The sequence below is a fragment of the Oreochromis niloticus genome, linkage group LG5 (assembly GCF_001858045.2).
Source record: "Oreochromis niloticus isolate F11D_XX linkage group LG5, O_niloticus_UMD_NMBU, whole genome shotgun sequence".
Taxonomy (NCBI): Eukaryota; Metazoa; Chordata; class Actinopteri; order Cichliformes; family Cichlidae; genus Oreochromis; species Oreochromis niloticus.
Window position 1 is genome coordinate 127,877 of NC_031970.2, and position 18,184 is coordinate 146,060.

Sequence of the window (18,184 nt, forward strand, 5' to 3'; positions counted from 1 at the left end):
AGTTAGAAGTCGAGTGTTTTAATGTTCCACTTTAAACCAACGGTGGTTAAAAACTTTAGCTGATAACTGTTAGCGCTCTCCTGCTGTAGCGCCCTCCTCTAGTCCTTTGCACTCCGAACTGCTTCTGTTCCCCTGCCTTTTTAGAAGTGATTTGTGGTTCAACATCTGGCCTGTGGACACCTGTGGACCTGTGGACTGGAGCAGGCAGTCTTTGAAGTGGCAGCTGACCTGCTTTAACTTCTGAACCACAGCCACCTGCTGCCATTACTCAGTATTCAGCCAATGAAAACCTGCCATACAACACACACTGCCATTGGTGTGCTGAGGTCAGCTGATCTGCCCGCACCTTGCTCCGTTCTTCATCAGCTTCCAGTTTACATTTCATTTTTCACGTCTTGTCATGTGACCTTTAGTTTGGTTCGTTTTGTGCCCGTCTGAATGACCCAAAGATTAAAAAACAAACAAAAAAAAACCGTTGACAACGGGCTTAATACACATTGAAACTTTATTTAAAACTGCTGTAGTAAACAAATAGAAAAAAACAAGGCGTTTCCTGTGTGCTCTGTCACTTCCTCCTGAACCTGGCAGATAGAGCAGAGTGTCAGCCATCTTTAACTCATTCAGACACCAGAGAGAACAGGTGAAATTTACCTGGAAGTGCCAGGTCGCTTCCTATCCACACCCAGACGCTTCCTGTCTGCAAAGGACGGTCTGTAAGGGAGAGAGATGGTGAGACAGACGGGACAGACGGACAGACAGTGAGACAGCTGGCTACCTGTACGTACCCTGCTCGGTACTGCTTCAGGGCCTTACTGCTGGTGTTTGTCAGCTCTTTGTCAAACACCGACTTCTTGCCTCCTTTTCCTGCTTTCTGATTGGCTGCTGCACACAGAGGATTGGTGAGAGCAAGGACATTATCAGGGTTAGTGTGTTTGTTAGCGTTTTTACAGCATCACATACCTTTAGTTGGCGCTTCATCCTCTGGCATCGCCCTCGCCCTCTTCGGTCGGCGCTCTCTTTTGGCTGCTCGCTCAGCAAACATCTGGGCCTTCAAAATCTCAAACTGAGCACGTTCCTCAGACTGACAGACAGGTAACAGGTAAGCAGGCGCTCAGGTGATTGATCGGATGTGAGTACTGATTAATGCTGGATCGTTTTTTACCGTCAGCTCCTTTTTCCTGCCGTCCTTCAGGAACTTCTCTCTCTTCTTCTTCCCTCTAATGGCAAGATCGAACTCCTGCAGGGCCTTTGACACTGAGCAAAGTACTATAGTTACACAAAGATCACTCCACTGTACTAATCAATACTCTGATATTAACTGATACTATAATTGCCCATTGGGCCTAAGGGGCCATCTGTGAGCATCTTACAATGCTGTGATTGCAGCCATTCCCCAACTCTCTGTGAGTGGTACTCATGGACATCGATCAATAACCACTGATCAGCAGGTGTTGATCAATGATCATGACAGTTTGCATATTAATGATCATAAACTGACCTGCTAGTTTCAGTATAGCTCTGGAGGCAAAAGGTAGTGTAGCCACTGTTAGCTCTCGCCCAGCAGACTGTCCTGAGCAGTCGGGGAAAAAACGCTGGCTGACACAGACCTCTGCAGCTTCTCTTCACCTGTAATTTCTGTTATCTTATGGGTTTAAAAACATAAACAACTGCGGGACACTGTTTGTCTAGATTTGAAGCGCCCAGCACGTGCTCCCGACGCAGGGGAAACTAATCCTGCCAGGGAGGCCTACCTTGGCACCGTTGTAATGCGGGTGAAGCCAAAGGCGAAATCAACACGTTCTCATCCCAGCTTGTAACACACCAATGCTATGTGACAAATCGTCAGTATGTTACGTGTTTGGCGCCATGAGAGCCATTTGGATTGAATCCATACATGTAAACGTGTTTTATGTTCTGATCGTGAAATGCTCTGGAAAACACTATTTCATACAGTTACGGTTAGGGCTGGAATACACGGCTGGAACGTGTGTTACTGCTGTGAGCGGAATTCTGTTGGATTCCGCTGAAAATCCAGAACATATAAGGACGCGGAAGCGTTACTATGAGATGCTTTAGGACAAATCGTCGGTATTTCGCGTTGAGGATGAGAATGCACTGCTTCATCTTCTGTTTTGCATTTGAGTGAGAGTCCCGTCAAAAAACCTTCTTAAATATGATCAACCTATCTCTAATAATCGGCTATGTACCACAGGCCTTCAAGGTGGCTGTAGCTAAACCTTTACTTAAAAAGCATCTCTAGACCCAGCTGTCTTAGCTAATTATAGGCCAATCTCCAACCTTCCTTTCATATCAAACATCCTTGAAAGAGTAGTTGTCAAACAGCTAACAGATCATCTGCAGAGGAATGGCTTATCTGAAGAGTTTCAGTCAGGTTTCAGAGCTCATCACAGCACAGAAACAGCTTTAGTGAAGGTTACAAATGATCTTCTTATGGCCTCTGACAGTGGACTCATCTCTGTGCTTGTCCTGCTAGACCTCAGTGCTGCGTTCGATACTGTTGACCATAATATCCTATTAGAGCGATTAGAACATGCTGTAGGTATTACAGGTACTGCACTGCAGTGGTTTGTATCATATCTATCTAATAGACTCCAATTTGTACATGTAAATGGAGAGTCCTCTTCACACACTAAGGTCAATTATGGAGTTCCACAGGGTTCAGTGCTAGGACCAATTCTATTTACATTATACATGCTTCCCTTAGGCAGCATCATTAGAAGACATAGCATACATTTTCACTGCTATGCAGATGACACGCAGCTCTATCTATCCATGAAGCCAGGTAACACACACCAATTAGTTAAACTGCAGGAATGTCTTAAAGACATAAAGACCTGGATGGCCGCTAACTTTCTGCTTCTTAATTCAGATCAAACTGAGGTTATTGTACTCGGCCCTGAAAATCTTAGAAATATGGTATCTAAGCAGATTCTTACTCTGGATGGCATTACCTTGGCCTCCAGTAACACTGTGAGGAACCTTGGAGTCATTTTTGACCAGGACATGTCCTTCAACGCACATATTAAACAAATATGTAAGACTGCTTTCTTCCATTTGTGCAACATCTCTAAAATTAGAAATATCCTGTCTCAGAGTGATGCTGAAAAACTAGTTCATGCATTTATTACTTCCAGGCTGGACTACTGTAATTCATTATTATCAGGATGTCCTAAAAACTCCCTGAAAAGCCTTCAGCTGATCCAAAATGCTGCAGCAAGAGTCCTGACAGGGACTAGAAAGAGAGAGCAGATTTCTCCTGTTTTGGCTTCCCTTCATTGGCTTCCTGTTAAATCCAGAATTCAAAATCCTGCTCCTCACATACAAGGTCTTAAATAATCAGGCCCCATCTTATCTTAATGACCTTGTAGTACCATATCACCCTATTAGAGCACTTCGCTCTCCTTTGATAACAGGATTGAGTTTAAAATCCGAGTACTGCGACAGCACTACTACACAGTACTTCCTGCTCAGCCTTCAACACTGAACGAAGGATGACCCACAGTCACACAGTGCTCACGACATACTACAGCGTGTGAATTAGTACTTACTGCGGCTCTGTTTCCTTTCCTGTTGGGTCTGAAACCAAACCCGCTGTGACTGATCAGAGGAGGCGGAGTCAGTGAGACGCTTCTGAGCCACACTCAGCTACACACAGACACACACACACACGGTTTAAATAAAAATCCTGTTTGTTGCTGTTCAGTTCTTTTGCTTTTAAATTAAAAACAGGTATTTTAGCGACAGGTATGCAGGTATCCAGGTGTACCTTGGCCTCAGACGCAGCCAGCTCTCGTTCCTCTCTCTCCAGCTTCATCACAGCTTCCACGTCTTTCTCCAGTTTGGAGATCAGGTCTCTAAATTTCAGGATGACTTCTGAATGACACAAATACACATTTCAGTGACAGGTTCTCTCACTTGGAGGACACTCCTCACCTGGGTCACCTGCTCACAGTTTAGGATTGTTTACCTGGCGGCAGAATGCGAGCCTTCACGGTGCTCTTGGCTGACTTCACGACCTCTTTCAGCATCTTCCTCTCGGACTCTCCGACGAGAGACACTGAACGCCCCGATCGCCCCGCTCTCGCAGTCCGCCCCACGCGGTGCACGTAATGCTTCACCGTGCCAGGCATGGTGAAGTTTATCACCTGAGGGATAGGCAGGCGAACGAGCGAAACACGTTTTAAAAAGCAGCTTTAACGCTTCTGATTACTCTGGTTACCATGGTAACAGACTATAATCCACTTTGAATCGTGTTTGAAAAACAAGGGGAAGAAAAAGTTTTTGTGTCATGTGACTTTTCTTCTTTTATGACCATATTTCATTAAACCATCGAATTCTGTCTTTATTCATATTTCAGTGGTTGTAGGAACTTCACCATAGTAACCCTGCCATAACTTTACGGTTCTCCTGCAGAACACTCACTGTTTTGACTCCATCGATGTCCAAACCTCTGGCTGCCACATCTGTCGCCACCAAGATATCAATCTGTTCATCTTTGAAACGCCTGCAAAACAACAACCACGACAAGAGCAAAGTTACTTATTCTAAACCAGAGGTTCTCCAATTTATAGTTCTGAGTGTACCTCAGGTTCTCTCATCTAATCCAACTCTTTTTATAGAGCACTTTAAAGTCAACACGGTTGACCAAAGTTTTGGGAAAATCAATTGTGTAATACTGTGAGAACGAAGGCTGTATTGGTTGTGGTTTTTACACATATAAACACATTAATAAGAGGGAACTAGCCCAAGGTAAAAAATAAATAAAATTAGTAGTAAAACATGAATAAAATAGACAATAAATAAAATTAACAAAATAAAGAAGATTAAAAGCGACCAGAAACTGACTACAGGCTGACTCTGGTACTACTCCTAAAACATTTTGAAGAAAAGGTGTGTTCTTTAAAGTGATTTAAAAAATATCAAGTGTTGGGGCCAGCCTAATATGGAGCGGCAACTTATTCTCTAATCCCCGTTGTGCGTGCACCTGACGTTCTCTAATCCCCGGTTTTATGTGTACCTGAGGTTCTCTAGTCGTTGGTTCTGACTCAGTTCTCCATGCAGTTCTCCAACCTTCAATCCCATTAGTCCCAACAAGATATGCAGTCTGTGGGCCTGTTTCCGCGTCTGAGTGAACAACATGACGTGATCCTGGAACGTCCGAGTCAGCAGAGCTGAGAAAAACAAACACAGGTAGAACTGTAGAATTGTCACTAGTACCTCGATGTTACTGCAGTATCAACGAGTACCTACCAGCCACCACGGCCTCACGATCTCCTTCTCTGTGAGGTCGGATTCGGACAAACTCCTGCCGCAGGAACGGCGCCACGTCAGTGTTGCTGTTAACAAAGATCCTGACTGGCTGCTTCAATGACACCGCTGCCAAGTCTTTCACCTGAAAACACGTGTCACAGGACAGTCATTCAGTGATCACATGATACAGCAGCACACACATGACTGAGCATGCATACCTCCTCTGTCATGGTCGCAGAGAACAGCATGGTCTGTCTGTTGTAGGAACACAACCTGATGATCTCTTTCATCTGCTCCTCGAAGTATTCATCGAGCATCCTGAGGGAACCACACACAACCGCACAGGTAAGTGTCTCGGCAGATTCTGGTTTCTGGTGTGACGGATTCCCCCGTCGCTTTTTACCTGTCGGCCTCGTCCAGGATCAGGATCTCAATGTGCGTCAGCTCAAAGCTCGGCGTGTTGTGAAGGTGATCGATCAGCCGACCAGGTGTCGCTATTAGGATGTCCGGGCCAGCCCGCAACGCTGCCTCCTGAGACTTCAAGTCCAACCCACCTGAAGACAAATCAACACAGATGAGGCCCAGACCAAGTCTGAATCCGACCGGGTCCAGAGTCAGACTGAGTCAGATCCAACGATAATTGAACCACGACAAATAGACGCACCAACAGCCAGGCAGGTGGTGATAGACGTGAACTGGGCGAGTTGACGGGCAACAGAGTGAACCTGGATCCCCAGCTCTCTGGTGGGAACCAGAACCAAGACGCGGGTCACCTGGGATGTCCTGGGCTTATAAACCAATCGCTCCAGCACAGGCAACATGAAGGCTGCTGTCTTCCCTGCACAGAAAAGAGGAATTCACGTGTCCAATTAAACTGAGATCAACTGGACCCAGTATGATAAACGAGACCCAGTGTTACCTGTCCCAGTAGCAGCACAGGCACAGAGGTCTTTGCCCAGCAGACCGACAGGGACGCAGGCCTTCTGGATCGGAGTGGGCTGCTTAAAGCCCAGAGCAGTGATGGCCTGCAGGAACACAGAGTTTACTCAGACAACAACAGAAACGAGTCACACAGCAGCAGATGTCCAGGTCTGAGCAGATGTGCTGGTCTTACCTTCAAAATCGGCCTGGACAGATTCATGTCGTCGAAAGTCAGTTGGTCATCGTACTGCGACGCGTCTTCATAGAACGACTCTGCTGCCTGGACACAAAGATGGCTGTTAACATGTAACCCGCGACATGAACACGTGATCTTATTCGGTTGTCTTCCTCACCTCCTCTGCCACCTTCCTCTTCTTCCCCCGTCGTTCCTTGTCTCTGAGCGTGTCTGACAGGAAACAGGAAGTAAAAATAAAACTTCCACTGACAGTATTAACAACTGTATCAGAGCGCCACTCATCGGTCTCAGGCTCAAACTTTAGTTACAAACAATAACATCTGAAAGAATTCTTCCTGCTACATTTAAAAATAAAAGTTTCTTACCTGATTTGGTCAAAATTTCCTCGTCGCTCGATCCAAACTCCTCATTTTCGTCCTCATCATCGTCTTCATCAGTAGCAGCTACCTCTCCAGCTGGAGGTTTCACATCCTCCTCCTCCTCCTCCTGGTGGTTTTCTGATGAAGCTTCAGCAGCGTCACTCTGAGATGATTTCTCCTGAAGGTCAAAGAAAACAACACCTGACGCACAGAAAATAGACTGATACAAGGGGCCAGTCAACTCACCTGTCCTTTTCTGCTTAACCTGTGCAAGATTTACTACTGCAAAGCGCTGTGGGTATTTCTGTCATGCGACTTCATGCTGTCATATTCCACATGAAACAAAGTTTCACCTTCTAAAGAGAATCTACTCAACCTTCAGGCTCGTTAGCCTCACACTCACCTCAGCTTTCCTCTTTCGGCGGATTTTCTCTATTTTCTGGTCCAGAGTTGTCAAGGTTCTCTGCAGACAGAACACAGAATGTGAGAACAAACACACAGGTGGAAAGTGTTATGCTCCTCCCGTTGTTCCATGTGTGTGATGAAGTAACTGTGCTGCTCCGCAGCAGGTTGTTCTCTACCTTCTTCTTGAGCTGCTTCATGACATCGGCCATCGCCCAGTCATCGTCGTGGCTCGGCCCGTCTCTCTCTCCAAACTCAAAGTCACAGTTAAAATCTCTCGACCCGCGACTCTTCTTCTTCTTCTTCAGCACGATCGGCTCCTCCTGGAACACAGACAGAGCACAGGTGAGACAGACAACAGGTGAGTGACCCCTCCCAGTAACCCTTTAGCAATAAACCTCGCAGACGGTGGCATTTCCACAGAAACTGCATACAGATGCAACATCAGGTAACTTCAGGTTTAATTCTGTAATTTCAGCATTATGAGAGGAGTTCACATCACGCTTCTTTATATCGTCACAGCAACTGATACTGCAGCCTTTAAGATCCAGACCTCCAGCTGAGCAGTCAGATCTGACACTCGCCCAGAGGTCATAACACGAACACAGTGTACAGTCGAGTCTTAACAACTTACTTACAACTGGGCTCGTCAGGCACTCCTTTTGGCTGCAGTGGTTATTGTTATATTTATATGCTTCCATCTGCCGTTTCTGCTCGGTGACAGCTCATACTCTTCCTTTTTCTCCCTCCCTCGCTCACAGACACATAACAGGTATGGCAGGTCGCTCCCTGCAGCACGGACTACACTGCCCATGAGGCTGCATTCTTTAGGGCTATGCCTGTAACACTCTGCCTATTGCCTTCATATGAAATCATTTTTAAAAATATTCCTTCACGTCATTATGAGGCTGCAAGTAGGGGTGACATGGGCCGCGAGATTGAGACACAGGCATTGGAGCCTCTCAGTGCATGTTTTGTTTGGGTTTCCACCTGCGTGAAATTACCAAAAATAGAAAGGGCATAGCCTAACATAGGAAACAGGAAAATACCACCCTGTAATCCTTTTATTTCAACAAAGTAACTGTATTCTGATTACCACCTTTTTAAACGGTAACTGTAACGGAATACAGTTACTCATATTTTGTATTTTAAATACGTAACGGCGGTACATGTACTCTGTTACTCCCCAACACTGCCCGCAGCTGAAACCACCAAACATCAAAGAAAAGGGAGAAGCCCCCGTCCGGCCCGCAGCACACAGAGACCCCGCTCACCTCTGACCTTTAACCTTTAACCTCTGTTTGGGTTTGAATTCATAGTTGCCTTCATTACTAATGTGTTTATGACTGACCGGGAGAGGTGATGCTGCATTAGTGGCCATTACTGCACTCAGCTCTCCTCTGTGAAGGTTTACATTACATGTTTACACTGAGCGCCAGAGCTGTGCGATACTCCGTGGTACCGGTCCAACACCAGGTCATACAGGCCCGATATTACCGATACGGTGAACTTAAAGCGTCTGCAGTGAGCGGCAACTAATTCCATTGATTTCACAGTGTCAGATAATGTTTGTTCTTCAGGACATTCCGCAGGAAACGACAGCAAGCCGCTGAACCTCACCGAAAATTATTCACACCTATACCAGCGGATGGGCTCTGGTCCCAGATCGGACTCACCTCTTGCTCGGATTCGGTCTCCGCCTCGTCGGGACTCGAATCCTCGTCCCGGATCGTCCCGATCAGACCGAGCTGCTCCAACATGGTGGTCCGATGTCCGGGTCTGAACGGGTTCTGAAGACGTTGTCCACACAGTCACACACGTGTGTGTTGATGAAAACAGGAAATGCAATCGTATGTTTCCGGTTGACTTCTTCTTCCTTAGCCAGGCTTTCGGCACTTCAGAGGCGTACTGCTGCCCCCGTCAGCTCGAGCGTAAAACTACAGCCAGCGTAATAAATCTGACGGTGCTTCAGAAAGCACACGTCACAGCGTCCCATGCAAACGCAAACAATACGTAAATAAGGCTATTAAAGCCAGAAGTGGTAGATTTTTCCAAATGAGCTACCAACCATCACACTGGATTATTGTACCCCTGCACTCAGATGAATGGAATGTCTTGGATTATTTAAATCTGCCGCTGAGCAGTTTAACATCATCATTAAGAAGTAATTTCACAGTCCCTAACTCTAACACCTGACTGTCTTGGATTCTGTGACGGATGGTTTGGAGATGGTTGCGGCAGAGCTGAAGATGATCCAGATGTTCACTGGAACTGAGAGGGGTTGGACAGGATTAGAAATGAGTCCATCAGAGAGACAGCTCAGAGTCAGAGAGGCTTAGCTGATTTGAACATGTGCAAAGTAGGGAGCGTGGATATAAAGAATGTTGATATTATTGAACTCCACGATTCTCTTTATAATTTTATTCTTTGGCCTTTGCGTCCTTGAATCCTTCAGTGTGCTCTCATTAATCCTGAATTTTCTCTGTGCTTTTGCTTTTTGTGTTGCAGATTATCCTCCATTAAATATTTCACTTCATCTCATTGAAGCTGAAAATCTCAGTCACATCAGCAAAGCTTGACTGTTTTGATGATGAAAAGTGTCTGCATGGGTTCTCTGCGAGTACTCCGGTTTCCTCCTGCAGTCCAAACACGTGTAGTTAGTGGGGTTAGGTTAACCGGTGACTCTAAATTGCCCATAGGTGTGAATGTGAATGGTTGTCTGCCTATGTGTTGGCAACCCAACAGATTGGTCAGTGGTCAATGGTAACTTTATTGTCCCCAGTGGGAAATTGATTTGCAGTTTGTCCACACACAGATAGACAAAAGTAAACAAGCACAACTCACAGGAGAAAAAAAAAAAAAGCCCAGAGAGGACAGCCCAAATGTTATCATCAACAAAGTGCAATGGCAACAACACTCATGGTTTAGTGTTGCTAACCATGATAATAGCAGCAGGTACAAAAGACACTCTATGTCTCTTAGTCTTAACTGCAGGCACTTTATACCAATGACCTGAGGGAAGCAGCTGAAGATCATTAAAGAGAGGACCTCCTCAGCACCTGCCTGTTATAAAAGTCCACAAGCTGGACCTGAGACCTCCCTGAAATCTGACCTGCCACTTTAACCAGGTTAGCAAGTCTGGTCTTATTGGTCAAAGACACATTACCATACCAATGATACAAAACATTTAAACAGATTCAATAAAACTTTTATAAAAAGTGTCATCATTTCAGATGAAATGTTAAAACCTCCAAGTTTCCTTACAAAGTACACGTCTTTAGCACCTGGCCACATATATTATCAGGACCTGGACTTTTCCACCCGTCTTTTATCAAAGAACATAGCTGGGGGGGCTCTGGTACTCTCTTTTAACAAATCCAGTGTGTTACTAAAATTATAATTATCATTAAATCGCAAATAAAATCTATTCACCTCATTGGCCAATTGAAAGTCTGAACTAAAACCTGGGAAACTTGTCCCTGTGACAGTGACCAGTCATGTGTTTCATCCCTGCCCAGGCAACCCTTAAGTTTTTGCGACCCATCTCAGCCTCTACCTTATCCTTGTATTTTATTTTGGCTTTTTAAAATTTCGGATATGATCTCCTTCCTAATTCCTCTTACCTTGGAGACATTCCCTTAAATAAAAGCTTGTTTCCTGGCAACCTGTCATTAGTGTACATCACCCTACCTACGGTAGCTGGGATAGGTTCTAGCCCCCCTCCCATGACCCTGCTAAGGATAAGTGAATATCCTCCGCACATGTCCAAACCATCTCAGCCTCTCTCTCTGACCTCTTTGACCCTGGGCTGTCCCTTTAATGTGTGCATTTCTAATCCTGACCATCCTAGTGTGTGAATGTGTGTGTGAATGGGTGGATGACTGGTTGTGTAAAGTGCTTTGGGGTCCTTAGGGACTAGTAAAGCGCTATACAAATACAGGCCATTTACCATTTACCATCCTGCCTACTCTCAGTGAAGATTTGAACATTTTCAGCTTGGCCTCCTATATTTCTATATTAATCCCATAAAATCATAACCATTCAAATCTAACAAGCATTTTAAATATTATAATCTTTGCTGCAGTAACACTCAAAATGTCCCCACTGTAGGACAAATAAAAGATGATCTCATTTCATCTTAAACATTTAAGGCCAGGATGAGTGAATTGGAGACCCGTCTCTTCACACCTATAAAACCTATAGCTAACCAGGTCGCTGTAGTCGGTGCAGCCAAAGGTCGCGCAGCAGCCTTTAACTCTGCCCAAGCAGACTGTCCCGAGCAGCTGGCTGATGATGAGTCGGAAGCATAGTCCAAAATAGAGGCCTCTGGTACACTGCCAACCTGCTCATATTTGTAATCATTTTCCCCCATTTAGTGAAACACCTAACACACCCATGACAGACTCCTGTTTTCTCTGGTCCCCTCCCCAATCAGACCAGGAGTGACATGTTTAGCCACATGTTCTCCTTAAATTGCTGGCTGTCTGAGTGGTGTCCGAAAAACGATGTGGGCTTCATAGATAATTGGTGGTCACTACAGTGGACAGCAATTCAAAGGCTGTCTTCTTGTATCTGTGTCAGTGTCGAAGGTATACTTGCACATAAACACAACACATTTGTATTTATTCATTTGTCAAATTCATAAGTCAAAACGTATGTTGTCCACCTAAGCAGACATGTAAAAAACTATTTGAAAAGTACATGTTTAAAAAAATGAAGTAAAAAATATTTTTTTCATGCCTAAAGGTGAATAAAAATCCTGACTGAGGTTGTCATAATTCATGGATGACAGGGTTAACAGTGTTCCCTCTCTTCGCCGATCATTTCCTGATAACATTTGGATTTACAATAATTGATTACACAGCAGTGGGGAGTAGACTTCATCACAGTAGATGTCTTTCTGAATGTTTAAGGATATAGATCATATACTAGACCTCAGTGCAGCGTTCAATGCTGTCGACCATAATATCCTATTAGAGCGATTTGAGCATGCTGTAGGTATTACAGGTACTGCACTGCAGTGGTTTGTATCATATCTATCCAATAGACTCCAATTTGTTCAACTAAATGGAGAGTCCTCTTCACACGCTGAGGTTAATTATGGAGTTCCACAGGGTTCGGTGCTAGGACCAATTCTGTTTACATTATACATGCTTCCCTTAGGCAGCATCATTAGAAGACATAGCATAAATTTTCACTGCTATGCAGATGACACGCAGCTCTATCTATCCATGAAGCCAGGTAACACACACCAATTAGTTAAACTGCAGGAATGTCTTAAAGACATAAAGACCTGGATGGCCGCTAACTTTCTGCTTCTTAATTCAGATCAAACTGAGGTTATTGTACTCGGCCCTGAAAATCTTAGAAATATGGTATCTAAGCAGATTCTTACTCTGGATGGCATTACCTTGGCCTCCAGTAACACTGTGAGGAACCTTGGAGTCATTTTTGACCAGGATTGTCACGGCTGCCGAGGCAAGCCGAGTGGTGTTGGAGGAAAGGAGGACCCAAAATGCAGGCGATGACTGATGATTCAAGTGATGTTTATTTACAAGGTGGTGTAGTGGCAAACAGGCAGTGAGGGATGACAAATAACTGAAGAAACCTAAACTGGGAGAACTAAATAACAACCCTGAGAACATACGAAACGAGATGCGGGGCAGAGAGACGCAGACAGAGGAACAGAACACCATGGAACACAGACGAGCCGACAACGAGCACAGATCGACACCCACTATATATACACACACAAGGTAATCGGGTAATTACACACAGGAGGGAAGAACAGCTGATCCTAATACACATGATGACTGGAGGACACAAGCTGAACACAATGACCACAGACACAGACCTTCTGAATAAAACAGGAAATCCAGAACACAAACCGGGCACAAGGGGGGACACAGAATACCAAAATCAGAATAACTAGAACAGAGGAAAATAATCATAAAACACAAAACGCTGGGCCAACGACCCAGCACCATGACAAGGATATGTCCTTCAATGCACATATTAAACAAATATGTAAGACTGCTTTCTTCCATTTGTGCAACATCTCTAAAATTAGAAATATCCTGTCTCAGAGTGATGCTGAAAAACTAGTTCATGCATTTATTACTTTCAGGCTGGACTCTTATCCATCACACTCCCGTCTCCAAACTCTCTTAAAGGAAGTTGTCTGATTGTTGGGGTTTCTCTGGGGTTCCTTATAATACAAAGGAACTAGAAGCATCTGTAGCATTTATTTAGTGCTATGTAAGTAAAATTAATTTGAATTGAATGTAAAGTTAAAGGTACAACAAAAGTATTTAATTTACTGCATTGTAATACTTTGATCATTTATTATTTACAGTTTTATAATCTGTAGATTGATGTCATGGGAAATTAATATTATTTTGTTAGTTTATTTGTTTCTTGTGCTCAAGCTACCAGAACAGTACTTTTTTAAAATGTGGATTAAAATTATTATTACTTTTTTTATTTAGTTATTTTATGGTGTGCCTATGCCTCACACAGGAAAGCTCCCAGTTTGAGACCAGGAGGACTAAAGTAGCTTTGTATGTTCAAAATAATCCTTGAAATCTGAATAAGGAACTAAATTTATTTAAAATATTATGTAAAAAGAACATTCATAAGAAATGTTATGGTTTCTAAACACCTGATTATTTTATGGCAATATTATTGTTTTTACTGTGAGGCACATTTTGATTTTTTTAAAGCCAGTTTCTTTTAGATTAAACCACCAATAATGAGTTCATGACAGTATTTTTGTTTTGTTGTTGGTTTGAACCCTTAGACAATAAAAACCCCTCAGCTCATTCAAGACCTCTCTAAAAGAAAAAGAGAAAATGTATAGCTAAAACATGAAGAGAAACACAGAGGAGGGGGAGGGGGAGGAAGGGGAAGCATGAGGGGTAGGGGGAGGAGTCAGTGACTCCCTCGGGATAAAAGTCTCCACAGAGTGATCGGCGCTCAGAGTGAACAGGGACAGAAAATCAGAAACTACGACGTGATCTCCTCCTCCTCCTCTTCATCCTCCAGCTGCTGATCTGTGAGTTTCATCACTCAGACATTCAGAGCAGAGTTCAGAGGCAGGAAAAACAGCTGACATCAGAGAGGGAGACACAAAAGGAAGAGTTCAGCTCAGAGAAGAGACAGACAGACAGAGGTCAGCTGACACCAGACAGGCAGGTAAACAAACAGAGAGCGTGACATCATGGACAGGTGAGCCCCATCTGAGGTTTTTTTTTTATTGTGATTGTTAGTTTGAATTTGCAGCTCAGCGGATGCAGGTCTGAGGAAGAGGAGGTTTAAACTGTAACCCCCCATAACCTCCTGTTCCAGTATAATCCTCATCCAGGCTTTCAGCTCACTGAGGAAAATGTTTAAAAACGGACCGTGTGTGTCTGGTGGAGAGATTTTAATGCGATGTGAGATTCTTAAAAAGCTTCTGACTATTAGAGCAGGAGGAAGCTCGCCCGTCGCCACAGCGTCACTGAGAGACTGCAGGACAGGACAGGGTTAAACTGAAACTGCTGGACTTATTAGGCTGAATTAAAATGTTATGAGGTCACTGATTTAACTCTTTCATTGTTTGTTGGGGAACATTTGCTGCTTTGTTTGCCTCTGAGACTGGAAGATCAGAGGTCAGAGGTTGGAGGTCAGCGTTTGGGTGTGGAGTCTGTGTTTGAGCTTCAGTAGCTGAATGAATGAGGAGGACTCTGAAGGAGTGTAATTAAAGGTTAGCCCTTAGCAGTTAGTGGTGAGCCAGATGTTTAGATGTGGGTGCAGCAGCAGCTGGATGCTGATTGGCTCTTGGCACTGAGCTGTTATTAAATACACTGATTACAGACTGAGCTTGTGTCAATATTTGTGAGGATGCTCTGCTTTTTGGAAGTTTGTTGGGAGCTTCAAACCTGTTGAGTAATGTGTGTGTGGTCTTTCAGGTCTTGTTCTCTGTTCAAGGCTCATCATGGCATGTAATCTTTTAAAATCTGTCAAGATGCGCTACGAACTCATCAGCAAAGTGTTTACACATGTCAGAGCATCTGTGGACTTTCTTTAGGACTGGAAGGGTCTTGGAAACCACAGGCATCGCCCCCTGGTGGCCATGAAAGAGAATTTAGGTTTTACGCACTGACGCTTTGTGAGGTAGAAGTCAGTTCCAAATAACTTACCTCAAACCATCTTCTTAACAGTTTAGATTTACATTTACAATAATGGATCATACAGCAATGGGGAATCAATTGAATATAGTAGATGTCTTTCTGAAAGTGCTGTAACTGCCTTTAAGGACAATGAATTCATGCTTTATCCTGTCTGTTTTTTTTTTTCCTGTAGCACAACACTTTGTTTCCACCAGTTGCTGCTGAGGAAACTCTTTGTCCTTTTAAAGTGCTCCTACAATTTCTCATGTCAGGAGCGCTTTTAAGGTCCAAGTTGCTCTGTTTATATCTTTGAGAGGATTAAGTCCACATTTTGAAGAAGGAAATTCAACCCATGATAAGAACATCAGAATTTTGCAATTTATGGCAACTCTTTGTACAAGGAATCTGGAGACAGACCAACATCAGACCAGAACTCAAAAAAGTTAATTAATGTGAGTAGAGAGAGCTCAGGATGGTTCAGTGTTTTAGATTTAGAGGTGTTTATTTCTAACAGCTGTGGAGCTGTGACTTTGGTTTTATAGGCGGACATTTTAATGGGATTAGAGAGAACATTTCAGCTTAAAGAGAAATCAAGAAGTGTGCTTTCATGCTGAAGACCTTTGACTGCTTGACTGCAGTCTAAAAACAGTTTAAATCTAAAATAAAGTAAAAGAAGGAACCACAGAGTGGACATTTCTAATCAGAAAGTCAACAATTTCACTTCCTGTCAGAAAAGCAGAGAAATCAGGCCAGGAGCTGCTGAGAGGCGCTTGGAGCAGGGGGAGGGTTGTTGTTGCAACAGAGGAACAGAGGTTACTGCAGTTCAAGTTGAACTGTGTTTGTATGGAGATCACAGTGTTAGAAATGTGTTCACCCTACAGATCTGTGTGGCCATCATCATCTTTGACCCCCACCGCAGCTTCTTGTTTCAGGTTTTAAACAGGTTATGACGTTCATAAAACACTTGGTGTTACCTTTGAGCAGTTCGCTTGAGAAAAAAACTGAGTGAGAAAAAAAATAAAGTGAGGATGCCTGTAAGTCACGGCTCAGGGTACAAACACCTCCTCTGAACAGTCTATTAAAAAAAATCCCCCCAAACCTCATAAATGACCTCCTGCCTCCTTTTCCTGATGACTCAACCCTGACTTGATGGTAGACGGTCTGCTGTGGAGAAACGATGGACCAGAAATAGATGATCCTACAAATGTTGTTATAAAGCATGACTGCGACTCTTTAAAAAGGCCAGAAAACCACATTTAACAAGGAAAACAACATCTGTGCACATCTAAACTCAATTACCAAACAGTCCAACCAAGAACCAGAACCAGAACCTTAGAAGCACTTTTCAGTGCACAGTTCTTATTTTAGGTTTTCCCCCACTGTAGGTCCAAACATTTTCTTTCAGCTCTATTTCAAGGGTTTAACATTAAAAATGGCATGTTCATGACATCTTACAAAACCTGTATTATTGTCCTTACAGATGTAAATACAAAGGTGGGATTATTTTATGTGAACTCTTCTTTGTTTCAGGTTGGCATATTCAGGTTCAGGATGACTTCCTATTTCGTGCACTTCCTCTTCCTCTGGTCTTTGTCTGTCATGGGCTCTGCTGAACCTGCAGGCTGTAAAATACGTATCACTGACAGAGGACTGGACATGTGTGAGTATATGAGTCATTATAAACCTAAAACAATCATATGACCGCCTTTGAGCAAGCACTTGGTGACAGTGGGAAAGAAAAACTCCCTTTTAACAAGAAGAAACCTCCAGCAGAGCCAGAGATGAATAATGACTAATAATTCAATACAGAGAGGTCTATTAACACATAGTCAGTGAAGAAGAAACACCCAGTGCATCATGGGAATCCCCCGGCAGCCTACACCTATTGCAGCATAACTAAGGGAGGATTCAGGGTCACCTGGTCCAGCCCTAACTATATGCTTTAGCAAAAAGGAAAGTTTGAAGCCTAATCTTGAAAGTAGAGATAGTGTCTGTCTCCTGAATCCAAACTGGAAGCTGGTTCCACAGAAGAGGGGCCTGAAAACTGAAGGCTCTGCCTCCCATTCTACTTTTAAATACTCTAGGAACAACAAGTAGGCCTGCAGAGTGAGAGCGAAGTGCTCTAATAGGGTGATATGGTACTACAAGGTCATTAAGATAAGATGGGGCCTGATTATTTAAGACCCATTTAAGACCTAATCATTTAAGGCCAAGTTTGTATTTCTTCCTGTATGTCACATACAGTGTCATGATCCTGGGTCCTTTTGACCCAGCGTTTTGTGTTTTCTATTATTGTAATTTTGGTTCTGTTCTTCCTCAGTTAGTGTTCATTCTTTTCTACCAGTGTATCCCTGTGTTTAGTCTGCGTTTTGAGTCTGTGTCATTACGTGCATGTGTTTCCTGTTTTACTTTAAAAGTCTCTGTCTTATCTCAGTGTGTTCAGTTTACTTTTCCCCTGTCTCGTCAGGTCTGATTACTCCCAGCTGTGCCCTCCTTTTGTGTCTCATTCCCTCGTTATCCTTCTGTGTATTTAAACCTCGTGTCTGCCTCTGTTAGTTGCTGGTTCGTCTGTGTTGCTCCCCTCCGTGTTCTCGTGTTTTCTCCCTGCATCTCCGTTTCTCGACCCAAGGTTTTAGGTTTGTTTGTTAGCTCTTCCCAGTTTAGGTTTTTCAGTTCTTGTTCACCTGCCTTTGTTGTTTGTACCCACGCGTGTAAATAAAGACTCACCTGCACCAGAGCTGCCGCCTTTTGGGTCCTCTCTATAATCTCCACACGCCTGCCACACCGGGCGTGACATACAGTGGCTTGCAAAAGTATTCGGCCCCCTTGAACTTTTCTACATTTTGTCACATTACAGCCACAAACATGAATCAATTTTATTGGAA

General features: G+C 43.7%; 2 protein-coding genes across 6 annotated transcripts in view; one reads left to right on the forward strand and one right to left on the reverse strand.

Moving 5' to 3' along the window:
- Positions 1–487: 487 nt before the first annotated feature.
- Positions 488–9,029, reverse strand: ddx27 (DEAD (Asp-Glu-Ala-Asp) box polypeptide 27). Of its 2 annotated transcripts, none has more exons than XM_019355989.2 (21): positions 8,826–9,029; positions 7,329–7,472; positions 7,151–7,210; positions 6,754–6,925; positions 6,546–6,598; positions 6,386–6,472; positions 6,191–6,296; positions 5,936–6,109; positions 5,675–5,825; positions 5,490–5,589; positions 5,272–5,413; positions 5,039–5,192; positions 4,444–4,525; positions 3,989–4,166; positions 3,788–3,894; positions 3,570–3,666; positions 1,163–1,254; positions 961–1,081; positions 786–879; positions 652–711; positions 488–581 (listed from the first exon to the last, which is right to left on the reverse strand). In XM_019355989.2, exons 1-21 carry the CDS (start codon positions 8,907–8,909, stop codon positions 566–568), a joined length of 2,274 nt encoding a protein of 757 aa, XP_019211534.1. In that variant the 5' UTR covers positions 8,910–9,029; the 3' UTR covers positions 488–565. The 2 variants fall into 2 exon arrangements, with proteins under 2 accessions (XP_019211534.1, XP_005465407.1); XM_005465350.4 differs by having other exon boundaries at positions 786–882; positions 8,826–9,028.
- A 5,043-nt stretch (positions 9,030–14,072) lies between these two features.
- The window catches only part of pltp (phospholipid transfer protein), a 30,452-nt gene continuing 26,340 nt past the window's right edge, over positions 14,073–18,184 (forward strand). The window contains exons 1-2 of one of the 4 annotated variants that reach the window (XM_019356007.2): positions 14,073–14,203; positions 16,830–16,959. In XM_019356007.2, coding sequence (XP_019211552.1) covers positions 16,851–16,959 — 109 coding nt within the window. In that variant the 5' untranslated portion in view covers positions 14,073–14,203; positions 16,830–16,850. The other 3 variants (XM_019356016.2, XM_019356010.2, XM_019356015.2) reach the window with 3 other exon arrangements.

Bases quoted from the DNA above. Each gene is read 5' to 3' on its own strand.
- ddx27 (XM_005465350.4), bottom strand. From the start codon at position 8,909: ATGTTGGAGCAGCTCGGTCTGATCGGGACGATCCGGGACGAGGATTCG. The intron at 6,599-6,753 runs GTAAGAAACTTT...GTTTCCTGTCAG, and splicing joins GGAAATTTTGACCAAATCAG to ACACGCTCAGAGACAAGGAA. The intron at 6,110-6,190 runs GTAACACTGGGT...TTTTCTGTGCAG, and splicing joins CTGTGCTGCTACTGGGACAG to GGAAGACAGCAGCCTTCATG.